At 45.4% G+C, this 20,077-nt stretch overlaps 1 protein-coding gene across 4 annotated transcripts in view; it reads right to left on the minus strand.

Moving 5' to 3' along the window:
* LOC119391161 (caspase) overlaps positions 1–20,077 on the minus strand; it is a 31,308-nt gene that overhangs the window by 7,962 nt on the left and 3,269 nt on the right. The window contains exons 2-6 of one of the 4 annotated variants that reach the window (XM_037658847.2): positions 19,211–19,253; positions 14,063–14,177; positions 12,596–12,743; positions 7,972–8,147; positions 6,518–6,641 (exon numbers count right to left, since the gene is read on the minus strand). In XM_037658847.2, the coding sequence (XP_037514775.1) occupies positions 6,518–6,641; positions 7,972–8,147; positions 12,596–12,743; positions 14,063–14,177; positions 19,211–19,253 (606 nt within the window). Of the gene's footprint in view, positions 1–6,517; positions 6,642–7,971; positions 8,148–12,595; positions 12,744–14,062; positions 14,205–19,210; positions 19,254–20,077 lie in introns of all 4 variants that reach the window. The other 3 variants (XM_037658839.2, XM_049414342.1, XM_049414338.1) reach the window with 3 other exon arrangements.

Genomic DNA, 20,077 nt, shown 5'->3' on the forward strand with positions numbered 1-20,077 from the left:
AGTTGTCGTAAAGTAAGTACTCTATATTGTGCAGTAGCTTTTAAATTATGCAATGTTCACACTCAATAATCAACAAAGGAAGGTGGTATTGCATACAGAAAACCAGAATGCAAACTAAAGTGCACTTGTAACCTCAATATACATGAAACAGGTTGCAAAACTATTACTGAAATAACAGTAAACAAAACTAAATTACCTATAAAAGCACTGCGGAGATTAATGTCTGTAAACTGATTTTAATGAAGAATAACTGTTTATTTATGGCACTAGCTGCTAGTGACATAGGGCCATAGCAGTGAGGTTGACCTCTCGTGACCCAAAAAAGGAGTCAAATGAAAGTCAGAAAAAATGACGGCAAATAGTAAAAGAAAACTATTGCCAATATGGAACAGTTGTAATACCTCCTGGCAATTCCATTCAAAAATATACTGTACTCAGCCTGTGTAAAGAATGTTACTGTTCTGATATCAACACTGCGCCTCTGCAAGTGAACTGCTCCTAACAGTATTGCAGTGATGCTACCGAGGACTTCTGATTTGGAGCAATTTTTGGAGCAGCAAAATTTCCGTTTTGGAGCACTTTGGAGCAGCAAAATTTTCATCTTGGAGCACTTTGGAGCAGATAATTTTGCATCTGGGAGCACTTTGGAGCAGCGAATTTTATATCGTGGAGTGCAATACAGAAGCATATTGCATTAGCATTCAAGCACCTGAGTATTATTATGGGGCTCTTATGAAGGCTAGAAATATTTCGATTAGGGGTGTGCGAATATCAAATTTTTCGAATACGAATCGAATACGAATATCCACCTTCGAATATCGAATCGAATATCGAATATCAAAGGAAAAATGCCTCCACAGTAACAATATTTTATTTAACATGTAGCTATTTAAAAAAAAACATTAACAACCTGACTGGCAACACAACATACACTGCTATCTCCAGAACACAATGTCCAGGCTAGCACAATGCACATCACAACACAAGCAAATAACACGGCACAATGAAAGTAATTACTAGATGTTGTCATGAAGAAATATGAGTTGCTCCACATGATCAGGCATCAGGCGCTCCCTTGTAACAGAGACAACCCCGCACCCCCCTGCCACTGAAAAGGCACGCTCGCTTGGAACAGAAGTGGCTGGTATTGGGAGTTACATGGGGCAAAGCTTTGCCAGACTGGGGTATCTGAACAGTCCGCCACCAGTCGCGTGGGTCACTGTCTTTCTTCAGAAGTGGTCCCGCATAGTGAACGAGTGGTAGCGCGGCACGTTACGGCTGCATAATATTGAAAATGTACGGTTACATGATCGCCAACAGCGCTGCACGTCGGAGATGCACCACCAATAAATCATACGTATTGGGGCACTTGTTGCAGGCAGATATCGTGCCTCCGTGTACTTACAATGTTTATCGCTCCTCTCGGCAACGTTTTTAGCGATACGAACGCAGCAGAAATGTGGAAGACGAGTTATGTTATGCATGATAATCGAATCGCATATTCGAATTTTTCGAATATTCGAAGTTATCGAATATTCAAAACTTTTCGAACACGTGATTTTCGAATCGAATACGAATATTTCGAATGTAATATTCGACGAATATTTGAAACTTTCGGATATTCGCACACCCCTAATTTCGATTCATTTTAAATCTCATGGAAAAAATGATCTCAGGAGCATAGGCGTGCGCACAGGGGGGGGGGGGGGCGGCGGCCACCCTGCCCCCCCTAATCACCTAAGAGGGGGGGGGGGGCGCAAAATCTGACCCGTACATTGACCCTTGCGATAGCAATTCTATGGACACCCTTGGCGGATTTTTGCCGTCGCCGTTGCCGTAATTTTCCGTATAAAGTCCAAATTAATAACATCACCACGCGCATTCTAGCCGCGGGTAAAAGCTCGCGAGCGCTGGCGACGAACGCGGCTGAAGCGGAGATTAAACTAGCCGGCCGTCTGTCTCCGCCGCACGGACAGCGCATGAGATAACATCTTCCCGCGTGCGGGCCTGCCGTCGATTGCTCATCAAACAGAGAAGAAACGCCCCGCCCGTTTTTCGTAAGGAGCATGAAGGGACGCCAGGGGAGCGGAAGGGGGGGGGGGACCGCATCGTTCGAAGGGCGCAGTCGCTTGCGCGCGCGCTATCTCGAGGCATCAGGAGACGGCTCGTAAACTTGCTGTGCTCTCAACGCTTACTTCGCGTTTAGAGAACTCAGAGCAAGAAAACGCTTCGGTTCCTGGAGGGGCCATATTCCCTTGAACCAGCGTTTTGTTGAGTTACGCGAGATCGGATGCAAGAGAGTTAGCTGCTAGTCTTACTTCGTTTCACAATACATTTTTTTTGGTATCGCATTCATTGCTTCGCTCTTAAGCGAAACTTAGTTTTTTAAATGCGAATGCATTTCTTAGTCGGGCTATGTGAGGCATCCGGCGTTGTCCGCGCGCCGGCAGGTGTTATCTCTCTGCTCTCACTCCCTCTCCCATAGCAACAGATGCGGGCGCGCGCGCTTACCCTCGCCCCTAGCAACCGGAGCATGTGTTGCGAGAGTGTAGGAGAGGGTAGGTGCAGTGCTTCGCCGCTCCTTCTCTCGCCGTTCGCTCTCTCTCCTCCCTGCGCCACCGCCTCAATGCAGTGCGTTTGAAACGCGTTTGTAGCGTTTGTGCTGCCTTGGCACAGCCTGAAAATAGCGCGTTCTAAACACGTTTGTGCTGCATTGAAGGAGGTGGCAACATCCCTGAGGTGATTACGAACGCACGTAGGAAGCATTCGTTGAAAGAGGCGCCCTAAAGGGAGACACTTGAGCGCGTCGATGTGTCCAGCTTTACGCCATTAAAATTACTACCCCATGTACTCTCGGCGCAAGAAATGCATTCGCATTTCCTCACGATTCCCTTCGGGGAGGTGGGGGCATTTTTTTAACCGTTAGCTATTGACCCCCGAAAGCGAGGGGCGGACGTGTAACATGGCGTAGCCGCTTCACTGTGGGCCATCAACGACGAGCCCGCTACTGACAGCTGCCCATTTGCGGCTGCTCCGACCAGGGGATATTATTTTACTAATGAGATGACATTTTTAAAAAAGCAAGCAAAAAATTCGAATTGGAACCCTAGCACGTGAGCTCGAAAGGGCAGGGCCTTTTAGGGCTATTTACCGCAGAGTGATTACAAACTCAGACGTGCTGGCGGAAGGAATTACGAAAAAGCGGTTCTGGATGAAGATCCATGGATAAAGTACATCTGAGGAAAGGTGTCAACGCGTTTCCACCGTTCGTGTGCTCTTTCCATAAACGCGAAGCAAGGAAAATTCGATATTGTCCCATATATCTACTGCGAGCGATCCCAGATTTCATTCCGCGATGTCCGGAAACAGACAGACACAGAAGTGACAGACATTTTAGCGGCACTCATGTGGTTATTACTGAACATTGCTTTCCTTACGTGCCGTGCGACGCTTGAAACGAGCTATCAGCAGCGTTTCTGGAACAGACGCCGTCGCACTTTCTCGCTACCGATAGGCCTAGACGTCACGAGCCTCTGCGGAGAGCGCGTTTTGCTGTCAAGCCGACTTGCAGAACAGAAGCTGCGTCGGCACCGTGCATGGCATCGTGCCTTACTCGGAACGCACGCGCGAGCGCTATTTATTCAGCGGAATAATTCTTGGTCCATGATTGCGACTTTATTGGCAGCCCCAAGATCGAGCTGCACATGTTCTGACGTGCCGGCGGTGCGATTGCCGGTGATAGACGCCCCCAAACCCGAGACTTTGGCGCAGTTTGACGCAAATTTCGTCGATATTATCAGGATGGCGCAGTAAATACAATTTGGCGCACTTTGGCGCAGTTGGCGCAGGAGTGGAACCACTGGTATTGCCATTAGTTCTCCCGTCATTGAAAACATTCATGCCAACAAAAGAGCACTGTTTTCGCAGAAGCTGCCACACAAGGTATAACAGAACTGCTGCAATAAGCACTGCAGAAAGGCAACGACATCCATGGGTGAATGTTGCACCTTGGTGGAGCGAGACACCCGCCAGTGGAACACCTTCGCGCGTTCACGACTCAAGCTACAAGCCTCTGCCTCCTGCGTTCCTGAAACGCAGTGTGGTAGTGTATGCATGAGCACAGGCACAGGTTACCCTATTACTGGGGAGCACACACCTGCAGTTTCTCACCTCAATTGACGACGCTTTGAAGGAGTGCATATGGAGTACCAGTGTTTATTATGTGCTTGTTGATGCTATCTTTGTGTGGGATTCATCCCCCATATGCTGTGTCCAAGTATACGTTAACAACTTCAGCGACCACAAGGGCGCAAATCATGATCATGGGCGTTAGTCGTCGGGATGGAGACGTGCCACTAGGCATCAACATGGGTGCGTCCACGTCAAACAGTGCTATAGCGGCCAAACACCAATGGACATTGTACAAGCTCTCATATATCAATGCACAATAAACAATCAACTACATCTGGGAAGATACATTTCACTATTGTGATCTACCGATTCCTATGACAGAGGGATCAGCCATGATTTTTTTGCATTTAGCACGGCAAATGGCACCACGCTGGCAACACATCTATTAAGACTGCATGGTCGCCACTTGTGGTCATAATCAACCACAAATTTATCTGAAACAGTCGCAGTGAGCACCAGTACATGTTCATACAGTGCTCAGTATGAAAATGCAATGGCCACTTGCACTAACTCTTTCGTTACCACGCCTATTCAAATCGATCACCGGTGATCGACGAAAAAAGCTGCCGATTTTGACGCGTTAAAAATTTTTCCCGTGCATGCTGCGGCATCTCGCGTTTAGTTCTGGGACTGCTCTTCTACAATCCGTTTAAATGTTCCCGCTCTGACGACGTTACGATTTTTGACGGAGTTTTTCGCGAACGAATGCGCATGTGTTACTGGAAAAGGGGGCGTGGCTGCCACACTCGGGAAAAAAATGCGCTGCTCACGTTTGAGCTCCGTTATTATCAACATTTTGGTATCAAATGATTCCTAAGAAGTCAATTATCAAATTGTGTCGTCAGTTTTGCGAGGTAATAAATTTTGGCTGTGATAATTACATGAAAACGACACCTGCTACTCACTAGCGAGCTTTGCTTCCGAGTTTGCGCAATATTATTCAAATACAGCTCGTTTCTGAAGGTCCGTCGCGTCTCTAACTTGTTGACCTGGCCTTTTTAGCCAGTTTGCAGCAGTTTTGGTTTCGTTTCTTTTTATCTACGCGAGAGGGGCACATCGGGCGTTAGTGTCGGCGCGCGCGGCAATCTCTCGGCCGCTCCCATGGCGTCGTCAACCCGCGGGGCTGCGTCGCGGGAAAAATGTTCCACTCGAAAGCGTGCTCAACCCGCTCACGAATTTAGTGAAGCTGAGTCGAGCTATGAGTCCGAAGACGACACCAGCTCATCTTCAAGCGCTGACAGCGACGTTGCTTCGAGCCAGCCCGGGCCATCCTCAGCTGTGTACCGGTAAGTTTCGTTTCGGCCTTGAGCGGTCTCGTCCGTCGGAAGCGCTTATCTGCCGATCTCGGTGCACGACCTTTGAGGTGTCCTGGTTATCTGCAGGATACGCACAGCGCTTGGACAGGATGTGCTGCCGCCGGCAGCCAGAAAGCTTCAATTTTCACCAAGAAGGCCGCCCGGCGCGCATCTCGGCCCGGCACACCGGAGCAGCGCAAGACGTTTCACGACGGCGCGCGATTTTTTTCCCTGTTTTTCACAGCAGAGGTAATCAGGACCATCTGCGAATATACTAACAAATATGCTTGGATGCATATCTTGGGCCTTCCGACGTATGCCGAAAAAGATGCTGACGTATGCCGACGTATGCCAAAAAAAGTGCAGCACCACCCCAAAAAGATGCCGAAAAGGAAAAACTGCCGCAAGTGCTATGAGGAATGCAAAGTTGAAAAAAAACGAACATTCTTTGTGAAACCTGTGGCGTCCACCTGTGCTTCACGAAAACAAGAAACTGCTTCACCGCATGGCACGAGCGGTGAAGCAGTTTTGGTCTGCAGTATTTTTGATCTGTGTGAAAAATGGCTTTATGCAGATTGTTTATTTTTCTTTTAGAATATTCCTAGACCAATTCCCTTCGAAATGTATATTTTGAATTTTGTTTGTTCGTAATATTTTTGTAGATATTGTGTTTTGTTTGTACTGTTTTTCTCAAGTTCCTGCAAAAGTGGTAGATTTCAGATTTTTTATAAGTTTTGTAACATCTTTTTTGTTTTGAAACTTGTGTTATCTATAAAGAGCAATTCATTATGCACAATTTGGTGTGCTGCAATGTTACCTAGAGCATTATTTATACTAGCAATAAATTCCTTCCTCAGACCTATAAAGAATGGCCATTTTCATGCGGTAACGAAAGAGCTAAGCACCCACAGTGCATACCTCCCAGTAGCATGCATATAACAGACTGCTGGTCCCAAAATGAATTGGAATATTCAACACAGTGTGCCACTGATTTCATAACATCATGGTTATAGTAGTACAGTCTTACTGACCTGGCACTGTTGAGTAGGCAGCCAGGAAGTCAGCATGTGTCGGGATGCGGTAGATCTGGCCCGGTGAATCAGACGTTTCCAAGACTGCCGGAGTGCCTTCATCCAACCTGTCACCGCGGCAAGCCTACAAGGGAAGACACAATGGCATTGCCAACTCAGCATCCCAGCTACTGGTCGGCTGTAGTCATTGAAAGAAAACTATCTCTTTTAACTATCAAGCACTGTGCTTGACTGGGCTGGTTGGTACACTATGAAAGGGGATGAGTGGTGCACACGAGAGATAAAAAGATGCTTTCCACATACAACTACAATGTGTATCTTGTGTCAGTGTGCCCTCCATTTCTCTTCACAGCAGTGAAACTAGATACCTACTGGAAAATAGTGTGACAGCTTGCTTAGAAGGTGCTCGAAATGATTATCATTGTTGTATGACTTTTTTTTAGGTGCATGTGCACATTCTGCTTTTTGTTCTGTTGCCTGCACAGATTCCTGCTCCTTATATACTGTGGTTTATTTGCAATAAGCTTTGGTTGCTAGTCAGTGCCATGTCTGTCGTCGTCACTTCGTCCTGTCCGAAGCGCTGTTTCAATCTGTTGTGTCGTGCGACCCCTGGTGGCATGCGAAAACACAAGTGTGGTAAAGGACCCTGTACATGCCACTGGTTGGGGCTGGGCCTCCCCCATGCCTGTTTGCTGCCACCAACCCGATGTGGCCATGCTCCTCATGTGACCTGTGTCTCGCTGACCAATCGCCCTTCCTCCCCATCCATAAAACCACCTGCAATAAACGCGGGAGATCAGTCTCCAGTCAGCCTCGCCGAAGCTCGGTCTACTAGTTGTCACTCTATGCACCCTCCCATTGCACCTAGAGTTACTGTATATGCTACCTTTAGGTAGCAGAGTTGCGCATAGGTCCGCCTAGCAACCACAGCTATGCGGTGAAGTCGCACTTCGTTTTTGCAGGCGACATGCCTACCGTGTCGCCGATTAACATGTCAGGCGGTTTGAAGACCGGCGATAAACATTCACTGTTGATGACAAGTGTTAATTCAGTTCACTGGCGCGGCGGCGTCGAGAAATACAACAATTAGCCCGAGCGTCAGCTTCTCCGCAATGCATGGCTGCTAGCGGCATTTGGAAGACAGATGCGCAACTCTGCTACCTAAAGGTAGCATATACAGTAACTCTAGTTGCACCCACTGCACCCCCCCGTGGCATGTACAGGGACCTTTACCGCACTGGTGTTTTCGCATGCCACCAGGGGTCGCACGACACCAACACAATCCCTTTAAAAAAAATAACCAAATTCACACCATACCTTTTTTTTTTTCAAATGTAAATACACCACATTTCTTGTACGTGCCCACGACTTACAAATAAGATAAAAATAATAATTACATTAACTGAACCCAGTTTAACGAACAATTTCCCACACAAAAATCGAATGCTGCTAACCTGAATGAAGAACAGCTTGGGTTTACCAAGCAGAGTGGGGCAAACGTTGCCACGGAAAGGGTCCATCACACTGTCCACCGGGAACTTTCCATCAGTTGCGTAAAGAATGTCACGGTCACCATGTGTCAGGATGCAGCAAACAAAGCAGTCATCGTCACTGTAGTCCTGTTGGCCCACTGCAAAAGCAGCAAATGAAGTATATTTACAGTCTATACCTCTGTCTGAACATCAGAATCAACAACAAGCTTTCGCCACTGCCCTCACTGTTATAGCAGGTGTTAGCGTACATTACTCAAATAAATGCATTAGTTTAAAATAAATCTCTTAAAACAATGCATACAACTAAAAAAAATGACATATGGTCACAGACCGATAATTAGAACTTGGTTGCAACCGCCCAAAAGCCTGAATAATCAACAACAGAAAACAAGTGACTTCATTTCACAAGTGGCCAGAAAAGGTTGTCAGCATACATTTTCCCACACATTCCCATTCCCGCAATTTGGGGCAACATTCTCCAGCTATCCTGCCCTAGGATTCCGCATCATTTTTGCACGATTTCACGTGATCCTGCACCAAATGCAACAAAGTATATGGTCAGTATCGTTCCCGTCACTGTGAGGTCTTTTCACAGAGCTAGAAACGCTACCAGCCATCTAATTTCACATCTCCCCTGCCAGCCAACCTCTCCTCCTTTCTTTTGATTAAACATCTTCCACTGCCAGTCAGGTGAAACCTCGCAAGACAGATCACTCAAGCATACCCCACCTGGAAACGTTTGTATCTTGACCTACAGGTGGATTAAATCAAGGGCAACACTTTTGCCAAATCTCCATCCCCTAGCAACATATCAGAAGTTGACAGTACTGCAATAGCTCAATGATAGCAGGGTTCCCTTGCAACAGTCACTACTTAGCACTTCCTAGACTAAATCCCACCTATTTCTGGCACAGACATCAAAGACGGAGCTGGTGCCATTTGAAGCTGTTTGACCAAACTGAGCTACAGAAATTCACAAGTGCAATCAAAGAAGTTGACCAGTACTACCTCAGAATCTAAAGTGTAAACAAACACTGGGCATGCAAAACTTGCAAGACAAATCGCAAGTGCACCCACTGGAACTTGGCATCTTGGTTTGTCCTGTGTTTTAGATGCAGCCAGTTATTACTGAATCGACTTGAATAGCCTTTGCCAGTTTTGTTAGAAGGAGCCACCAGCAGCATGGCCTGTGACTGTGCTGGCAACCATAGCTCCATGCCACGGGCGTATAAAACAACATCAGCATAGTAAAAAAAATGGCTCTTTCTGTCCCACTGGATGACCAAACTAGCATGCAATCATTCAGGCAGAGTTTGAAAAAACAGCGCTAAGCAAGGGGTCCGAAATCTTTATCACAATTATACGCTAAATCTATGGGGCCAGTCCCAATGCCACAAGGCTGTCCGATGCAATGAGAATATCCTAATCATCAGCCAGCATTTGTATTATTAAAGGGACACTAAAGACAAAGTCGACGTTGATTGCTGAAATAGCGGTCCAGAAACCTCGTAGCGCTGCTTTTGTGCCAAGGAAGTGCTTATTTTGAAATAAAATCACGTTTTTAGTGGCCCGCATCGCGTTAGCGCGCTTCAAATCTCCCGTCTGAAAATACGACTCTCATACGTCACTGCTGCCGTGCCCAACGTTGCCCGCTTTTACTGCGCGGCCGCCGACACTAGTAGCAGCCGAGCGGATGTAGCGGGACCCACAGTAGCAACAACGGCGCCGCGGCAAAGACTTGCTCGGATGGGCACATTGAAAGCCGTCACCAAGTTGCGGTTGGTCTCATAATCCTCAGTACAAAAGTGCAGCGAGCACACACGCAGACTGTTTAGCACACTGGCGCAATGGCATGACACTAAGCAACTTCGAGCGTAAGGGTTCATTCCGCGGCACCCAGTGAAAAGACACACCGGTTTCCTTGCTGCAGCACTGGCGTTGTGCACCATTCGGGCATCCGGCAATATCACACGCATGCGGCATTTTGTCGAACTTTCTGTCAGAGCGACTTTCACGAGCGCGCAAAACACGCACGGCAGTACGCGATCCCGAAACTACCACTGAGACGGGCGAGGCACAGTTCGGCGAAAACGGAACCTTTGAACCAAGCGCGCCGTTCCCCATGGCAACGCCACGGAGGTTTTGTTTTCCATGAATCAAGCGGAAACGAACAAACAGCATTTTATTACGTCTTTTGATGCTCGGAATGTTCTTTTTTTACTGCTGCTAGTTTGATTACTAGTGATTTATTGTAGGCCGACTTCCCTACGTCATCGGGATCACTTCGAAAATGTCCCACTCGTGGCGCTCATCATGTGATACATTTAGCTTAATTTCTCGGTAAGTAGGGCACTGCTGTTGATAATATTGCCGTTTTAGAAGTTGTCATACATTGGGCTTTCACTCTGACATAAATTGTTATTTGCCTTTAGTGTCCCTTTAAGTTCTGGTTCAAAAGCCATTTCAGGCTAGTGTCACTAAGTAGACAGACAGTGTATGGGTTCACTGCAAAAGCACTGAAGGGTGACTGCAACAAAATTTCACCTTCATAAAATTTGTTTCACGGATGCATTTTCATATTAGACAGTTATAGTTTAGTGGGCTTAGTGGAATAGCAGGATCGAAATGTGCACGCGCAGTACGCTAAACAACCCGTAGCATTTACCGTACACACGCTATTTTTCAGATTTAGCGTTACCGTGTTTGCGTGGTTAACTAGGTGTACATAAAATATGGCGGCGGTTATGGACGCCCGCTTCGAATTGACTTTGGCGTTGACGTGAACGGATTTCACTTATTTTGTAGCAAACGACTGCGTAAAAAGGCTCCGCTTGCCTTCAGGCAGCTTCGACGACTGAGTATTACGGATAACTTAGCGGAGTTTTTTAGATCGTTTCCCATTTCGAACATTCCTAGGCCTAACAAGAAGTTCGGTGCAAACAAATCTGCAGCACATAAATTTTCGCTTTTGGTGTGTGGTTCATATTTATTTACTTTTATCATTACTAAATAAGTAGTAATATTGCTGCATGCAGGGACAGAGACGAGCATTTTGAGTTTTTCTTTTTTTTTTTTTCACTTTCTGAATGCATTCATAGTCCGCTATCTGATGCCACTGTCACAGCTTGAGCACGTAAACGACATCCCGTTATACTGAAAGGCGCCGTCCGCAACGAACATTGGCGGCACGATAACGCTATTCCCTTAAGCCCCGCCATCACGCTAACGCTAAACTAAAATTGTCTATTAAACACAAAATTTTGTAAATATGTTACTGCAGTAAACTTCATTAATGTGAAGTCACTGAAGGGTTTTGAAATTAACAGAACATATGAAAATGAGATCGAGCGAACTTGGGATTACTGAAAGTAACTAGAGATGCTAGTTTGCTGTGTCTGTTAGCTTGCGGCTCCGAGGGTAATGGTTTCCAGCAATACCTGATCCCAATTTCACTGCAAACGTCTGACCCGCCACGGCAACCTAATGGTTATGGTGCTTGACTGCTGACCCGAAGGTCATGGGATCAAATCCCAGCCGCGGCGGCTGCATTTCGATGGAGGCGAAATGCTAGAGGTCTGTGTACTTAGATTTAGGTGCACGTTAAAGTACTCCAGGTGGTCGAAATTTCCAGAGCCCTGCACTACAGCATCCCTCATAATCATATTGTAATTTTGGGACCGATAGGTGAACCATCCCAGCCTTGTTGCAACCAGTGCAAAGATATTTTTAAAAATATAAAATTTTTTAATGAGCTCTTAAATGCCTCGTGCACAGCAGCAATGTGCGTCTGCAGAGAAGATGGGCTTCCCTGCAACACAGCAGTCACACGTAAGCAGCGTATGATGTTGTTCACAGTGTCAGTGCACCATGATGCTGGTTGGTTTAAGGGGTTTAACATCCCAAAGCGACTCTGGCTATGTTGTCATGATGCTACTGTTCACATATTCTTTTTGGGAAAAGGGAAAAAGTAATAAAGGTCAATTTGATGAAATTTGTGTCGTATGCTGGCTGGAAAAAAAAATCCAGCCAGCATACGACCGAAAAAAAAAGTCCTGACTGTGAGGCAACACCTAAGCACACCTCGAGCTGCATAACCATAGTGCAAGCAGAATCCAAAGCATTTAGTAAAGCTTAGAGAGCAGAGTTGTTTTTTTGTCTGCTTTAATTAATTTTCCTTTATCTCATAATTTGTACATTTCAATCAATAACTACAAATACTAACAATGTGTATGCTTTCCTCGGCTTCACATCTGTTGGCTTCGTATCGCTGTGTCTAACAAGAAAGCAGTCCCCTCTACCCATTCCCTAGGCTTTCTAGAGCAAGTTGTCAAGTGACAAAACAAGTTACACCTGCACAAACTATTTCATCTTTGTCACTTGAACAAACCACTATCAAAGAGTTTACAGTCACTTACGTGACGCTTTTTGACAGTGCATACATTCACCAAGAGACAAAAAGCTTCATGCAAAGTGTCCAAGGCATCCAAAATCATAGCAACAAAAAGAAAACATGGTTTCCTTCGTTCTGATAGTCTAGCAGACACTTGTTCATTTAAATAAAATCCGCGCTAGTAAAGCAACTTACGCCGTTCCAATTCATCAAGCATCGCTTTGCGTGACATGTTATGGTGGATGATCGGCTCAAAGCCCAGCTCCCGGAAGCGATAGTAGAGATTATCAGCATCCAAGTCAGTGCCTCTTCGTTCACTCAGCTTCGTATGGGGTTCAAAATGCTGTGGAGAACAGCAGAGCACAAATGCATGTGAGGACTTGATCCAGTGTGTCACGACACGTCAAGAGTGATGTGTGTAAACAGTTTCTTTTTCTGTGCATACAGGATGAAAGTTTTTATCATCATCACAATCTCCAATTAACCTGGAAAGTTTGCTATTTAAAATAAGCACAGATATTCGCAATGGTTTCCCTTTTACAAAACTTAATTTATTCCAAGGTACATAACAAACTGAATGATGCAGATGTCTTGTAGTCTTGTAGTCCGGATGCTTTAGCAGCACGTATAAGAAAATATAGACAAAAAATGCGCGTACAAATAGTGCTTCAAGATCAAATTAGAGTTGACAAGGATAAATACCTGCAACTTAAAGGGATACTGAACAAAATCTTTGCCATCGAGATTTTCGGACAAGCTGAAAGACTGGGTGCTGAAATCGGTAGACACAACCTTCATTTCAGACAGAAACTAGAGGAAAATAACAAATTTAATGCGTTTTTCACAAAGTGCCGTGTGTTGCAGCCGCGCCGTGAACTACAGGAGGTGAAGTTTAAAAACGGGTGTGCCAACAACGCTAGCCGTCACCCACATCTCTCACCCCGTTCAGCCCCCCTACGGTTCTTAGAACCATTACAAATGGCACCGGCCGTGCACAATGCTCCCCAGTGGGGTAAAGCCCCTAAAGAGTGGGGCACATCTTAGCGTCTTTGTGGAAGGGGGAGAGCGGGATGTAAAGGAAAGGGGGCGAAAGGGAAGTAGCAAGACACGTGCTCCCTGCATCCACCGCAGTGACTTTGACATCATGGCTAGCGCTGGCGTCCAGCCGCAACGCGCTGACAATCCTCCAAAAATACTACAGCCAACTGTTCAAAAATATGTGAAATAAACTCTGTTTATTGGAACAGTTGCATTATCTGAGTAGAATTTTGATGTTTCGTAACTTTTTCTAATTTTGTTCACTATCCCTCTAAAGGTAAAATATATCTACGAAACATCCATGATTACCTTATTCTGCCATTTGAAGCTCACAGTGATACATTTTGCTATTCCTTCTTTTTCTGCATGAGATTGAAACGCGAAACGACCTACCAAACAATGTTCTTGTGATTTCAATGAACTTGGCCAAGCTGTTGTTGAGCATTAATGTTAATGTTTTATATCATAATGGTGTTCCATAGCTTTTGTAATAGTGATGGGTTTTTATTTTTCTTTAACTTTTGTTTTCTCCTCCCTGTTATAACACTCAGTCGAGGATTAGAGTGTCATTAAATATAAATAAGTGCACTTTGTCTAAAGTAGGGTTACCAAATGCACACTCACCCTGTTGTTGAAGATCACGCACTTGCCTCGGTTCGGGTGTGTCATTTTGTACTCCTCGTCCTCGAGCGACGTGGGCAGCACCGGGTACTTGGAGGCTGGCCGCCCAGCGAATATTCTGGGTACACAGCAGCCCACAGAGAGACTGCCAACACCGCCATTGCAACAAACGGGGGAAGGACGGCACAGGGGTAGTCACAACACAGAAGCAGTGTACACACAGACCACCACCACTAGGGCATGAAACAAGGAGTAGCACAAAAGACAGGACCATGTGGACAAAGCGTTTCAACAAAGCCACTGCAACTAGGGCACAAAGTAAGGCCGACACAAGGAGAAGCAGCTACTAAGAAAACATACAAAGCAGGTGTAAGCCCTTGCAGCGGATGACAGGATCACTTGCTTTTAAGTTGCATGACGATTCATTATCGAAACTGATGTAAGTTTTGTTGGCCTAGTCACAGTTATGTCTTCATCTATTACCAAATGTTTGGTGCTAGAATGTTGATTTCTATTTTTGTTTAAAGACTAAAGGAGTGACTGGTGAAACCTCGTGATGCACAGTGACAAACTGGCATCGCCACAATGGCACACACAGGTGTATGCACTCATGAAAGGCCAACTCTGGCGATTTGTTTACCATGTCTAGCTAATGGCAATTCTAGGTTCCCAAGCTCCTGTTATTTCTGATAGTAGAAATGCCGAGCAAATTCCAAAATATTAAATAAGCGATAAGATGCAAAACCGAAACTCAACCGAGCAGTACTGTCTTCATGTTACATATAAGAGGCACAAACCACGTCAGGCATGTTGCCCTGGCCAGTTGCATAAGGCACGAAGAGAAAACGCTCAGCTCAGTGGAAACATGACCACACCGCACCACTCATGTCATGTCTCCGGAAGAAAAGGGTCTTTAGCAGTGCTGGTTTACCGTACGGATACTGTTTCTATTATGTACACCGGGTCTATCTGTGTACGTTAAGGTGTGAGACGTGGCTCATACTTCGCATGCATTTCATTTCATCGATCCTATCGCCGCAACAATAAACGCTGCAGTCCACAAACTTATGCATTCTTCCCATAACAATATAAGAGAGTGTTAGCTTGTCCAGAAACTTCTCAGTGTTAGCATTTTACATGCTTACCATATCCACAAACTTGAGCAGTCCGGACAAAAAGTGCCATCTGATGGCAGAGAGATAAGCCATGCAATCACATAACGCAAACAAATGTATTCTTCTTCACTGCTGGTGTAAATTTTTGGCAGCGGCGTAATTCCAAGTGCACTGGCCTTAAAGGGGTCATGAACCACTTTTCCAAGTAATGATGTAATGACCTCAGTATCGGAGTTTACTGCCTCCCGAATCGATTGCCGCAAAAATTTCTCGAATCCGTCAAGAATCAGCGGAGTTACGGGGGTTTGGCGCACGCTCCGAGCGCTTTCTCTCTTTTCTCGTGCCGACGAGCGCACTGGAAGCTAGACAGGGAGGGATGGCATGGGGGAAAGAAGTTACGTCAGCGCGCGTCATGAAACGCGATCGCTCTCCCGCTGTGATTCGCTCGCGCGAGTGCGGCTACCGTGTACTGAGGAGTGCGGCGCCGGCAAGTGGCGGCACCCCGCGGCAAGAAGCGCATCTGATCCGAACGCCTCTCTCGATTTACATCGTCTATCGGCCAATAAGCATGCTATGTCTCTTGCGACGTAAACTGCCAGATCCGCGACGTAAACTGCCAGACGTCCCGCCCACCGACGAGAGTGAGAACCGGCCTCTGTTTGAAAAGAGGGCGCCTGGGGAAACGGCAACTTCGCGCTCCGCTTGTGGCCTTTACGCGGTGCGCACGACTGTAGTATTTGGCAGAGCAGTTCATAGCCGTGTCAGCTTTCCGCAGGATGTGTTTTTTCAACACGCCCAAGGGGTGCTTCATGACCCCTTTAAATATTTTTAATATCAAGGGCACCAGCAAGGTGGATGCTGTCCAAACAAACACAATCGTTACCTTTTCAACGCTGCAGCACTTAGTAAGCTGCATCCCCAAGCACCTGTTACAGCACTTCCATCACATCCATCGCTGTGCCCAAGCTGACGGCACACACAGTGTGGCCAGTAATCGGGGGAAGCCATGTGGGTGGCTCGAGGTAATCAATAAAGTTCATATGCAAGCAATCTGCACATCTCTCAAGCCTGTAATTTTGACAGAAGTGTTCAAAGCAATGTACCTAGCGAATTTCACTGAGATCCATATAGCTCAAAAAATCGCCGGAGCTGGCCTATAAAGACTGCGATGGTTGTACCGAACCTAACGTGAAAGCTCCCAACTTTAAGGGCAACATTATGAGTACCTATAGGCGTTCTAGTGCAGAATCTGCAACAGACACAGACACGCGAAACGCACAGTGTCTATGAATCTTTGTAGTACATTCTGCACTAAAGTTGATGGCTATGGATACCAACTAACCCAATGCAACACTTTGTTTATGTTTATTTATGTTGCTTCACACAGAAAGGCCAGGAACACATAGTACATATATTTCTGACATCAAAAAGAGCCAAGCAGAACTGAACATTCCACATAATGTGCAAGGAAGACATCTGGTGGCCAGTTACAGCACTGTGTGCATAATGAAAGAAAAGGGGAACACTGCTGGGGGCAACAGAGAATCAGATCAACAGATGAGGCTAGGAAATTGACGGGTGTGAGGAGGGCACAGGTGGTGCAGGACAGGGATAATTGGAGAAGTTGGGGGTGTGGCCCCTGTTTTTCAGTAAACTTTGATTAACGGCAATTACCTTTCGTAACCTCTCACACTGCAACGCTCACACTGCAAAATTGCCGGCAGAGTCCTTGTTGTATAATATGGCTTTTTCTGGTACTTAACAGCCTTTTAACTTTCACAGTGATGCATTCCTTCTCTCGTTCGTCCTCTGAGTGCAGTTTGGAGCTCGTCCGCAGCCGGAGCTCGTCCGCAGTCGAAGCAGCACTCATGTAACGTGAGCGCTCGCAGCATCGAGCGGCCGCTGCTGTTGGTTTGTCAAGCGGCTGATCGCAAGACAAAGCTTGGTGCACCATGACACCTGTTTGCACAGTTGTTTTTGTGGAGCTGATGCTTTGTGATTATGACACATACAATTAATTTGAACAATTTATGTCCGATTTTCAGCACGTAACGAGCGGCACGACCGCTACGTTGACTTGGTCACATGTGACACAGTGCAACTTGTTAGCAACCAAAATAATGCAACGTTTTTTTACGCAGAATGGTAGATGACATCTTTGACCTCAATCAGGGGGATTGAAAAAAAAAAATTTAAATGGCCCTTTTTGAGAAAACTATTTTCAAACTTCAGCGTATTTAGTAAACCGCTTATGTTGCAGCCCAATTCTGAAGTAAAACGAAGCGCGATAAAACCACGAAAATTATTTTAAAAGAGAGCATATCAAAGTTAATATGTACTGAGTTTTATTATTCTCAGTTTAACTTGTTTGAAGCAAGAAAGTCCTGAAATACAGGTATTTTGTGCGATTTGCCATGTTTGTGACTTTTTTCTTCAAAAGTGCTTTTACAGGTAAGAAAAATAATAGGCTCATAAGATTGTATTTCACTTGTTCTTTGAAGGGAATAAATATTGTGACCAAGAACTGCACTCTTTCTTCCCTAGGTGCACTCAAAATTCAGAAATTGCGAAATTGGTGGAAAAGTGTCTTTTGCGACAAAATTTACATATATTTTTTTTTTCAGGCAAACAAAATTTTTTTTCACAAAACCAACTTTGAAACCATTGTTCTGGGTCTAATGCCTAGGCCTAGAGTAATTTTCCTCAAAATCGGGAATTGTGACCGGGACCTCGTGTTCGATTTTATCTGGACACACCTATAATACGTTTTTCTTTTTATTCCCGACGAACATCCCTTAGAAATAATGCATTTTCAAGCATTTAATACGATCACATTTTAGCCCAAAATTGGATAATACGACTGTGAAAGTGGATCTTGACCGATATATCTGAAAATCCTACATTTATTCTTCGGTGTACTAGCTCAAACTGCGTTCTAATAAGCCACGATGTGCACACTGCAGAGCCGCTCAGGCTCCAGCAGTGTCGGTACTGCGGCGAAAAGATCGCTGCCAGGCGCGACCTATGCGTCCAAGGATGAAAAGAAGAAAGTGCAGTGCATACTGACCAGCTACTTCAATGTGGCTCAATAAAAGTGAGTGTCCGAAGGAGTATCCATATTTTCCTCCTTTTTTTAACCTCTTTGGTTTATACGATTTATGCATAATAGGTTTTATTTATCGGTTCTCGTGAAAAATGTATCAACGAGATTCCGCTGTACATAAGCTCATGCAAAAACAAGAAGCTTCAGATATCCAGAAAAAAAAAAGTGGTTTGCGCATCATAGGCAATGCAACATACTAGCTAGCTATCATGCTACAATATAGATTTGATGCCCCCAGCCCCAATGTGTGCATAACTAACTGATACACTGCTCTAATTGGTCAATGTTGATCACTGTATGCAACCTGAAATTTTATGTGCAAGGCCCTAACATTAGGCTTCACTGTTCTTTAGCTGTGCTAATGCATTGAAGATGTTCCTCTCTATGGACAGCCATTTGCCATCCATGCACATGCTATTAAACTTCGAGGTTGGACGTCGCGCACCATCCCTTGTTTAAAATACAAACTTCTGGCCTTCAAAAATTAGAACAACATTTGCAGATGATAATTATTTCCAGAGTCAAACAACACCTTTGTGTTTTTAGAAGCGAATCAACAACCTGAAACATTAACTTCAATATTTTAAAATTCTGATATTTCTGAATTTCTGCAATATTTTTAACTGTTGCATTTATTTCTTAGCAAGTGTAAACAGCGTGCAAAAAATAAAAGGAACCTCTTAGAAGCTGTACAGCCACCAATTTCACACTCTTGACTGAGATTGCCCACGAGCGTTATCCTCAGCTCATACCTTAGCCACAGGCAACCACTGATAACAGCTCAAACCAGCTTCACATGTAGTGTTAGCAAACAATGCTGACAAACCGAAATTTTTATTTCTATTAGCCTCCACTTCCTATTATTGTTTACACGAGGAAATGAAATATATACAATCTGACGAGATTAAAAGAAGCTTTTGAAATGTTCCTTACCCTCCAAAAAGGCTTTTTGCATCCGTCTCATTGCTGCTGTTGGCTGAAAAAAAAAGAAGCAGATGGGGCAAAATCATACATACATGCAGTTAAGACTCGATCTAACGAAACCCCATTTTACAAGTTCTCGATCTAACGAAGAAACTTCCATTTCCTGACAGGCGTCCATAGGGTTCGATGTTGTCATCAGACCAAATTAACGAAACTAACTTGGCACCAAACCCAATTTAATGAAGTTGTTCCTCGAAAGAATTAGTAAAAAACCGGCAATTTCTTTCTCATTTTTACACAGACAGGTTTCTCTTGGAGCGTGCACTCTAATGCTATCGCGTAAGCCGTTCTGTTGTCACGACCCTAGTTTTATTTTGACGAGGCTGCATGCCGCGCCCATGCACAGAACAATGGACTGAACAGCCGGTAGCCCTCTTACGTACCACACGTTGCTAGTGCCGGCAGCGGCCTCTTTTCCCTGCAAATGCTCCCACAGAGACACTACCATGGCTGCTGTCGTTATTTCATGATTTATGTGAGAGATGGCATTGTTGATCACCTCCCCGGAACTTCACTTGCTCGCAAGATCACTGCATTCGTTCTTCCCATAAGCGTGCGCAAGGGGGGGGGGCTATTCACCTAAGAAGGGGGACGCAAAGTCAGCCCCATAAATTGACAAAATAGGGAGGGGGGGGCAATGTCAGCGCCATACATTGACATAATTGGGAGGGGGGGTTGCTGCGATGAACCTTTGCCGCCCGTGAAGGGGAACCCTGCACACGCCTATGGTTCTCCCTACCTCTGCATATAGCGAACCTGTCAAAGCTTCCCGCAACAGTGTGCCTGGTATACATGGGAGGCTCCATGTCCAGGCCG

This window comes from Rhipicephalus sanguineus, chromosome 1 (genome assembly GCF_013339695.2).
Source record: "Rhipicephalus sanguineus isolate Rsan-2018 chromosome 1, BIME_Rsan_1.4, whole genome shotgun sequence".
Classification (NCBI taxonomy): domain Eukaryota; kingdom Metazoa; phylum Arthropoda; class Arachnida; order Ixodida; family Ixodidae; genus Rhipicephalus; species Rhipicephalus sanguineus.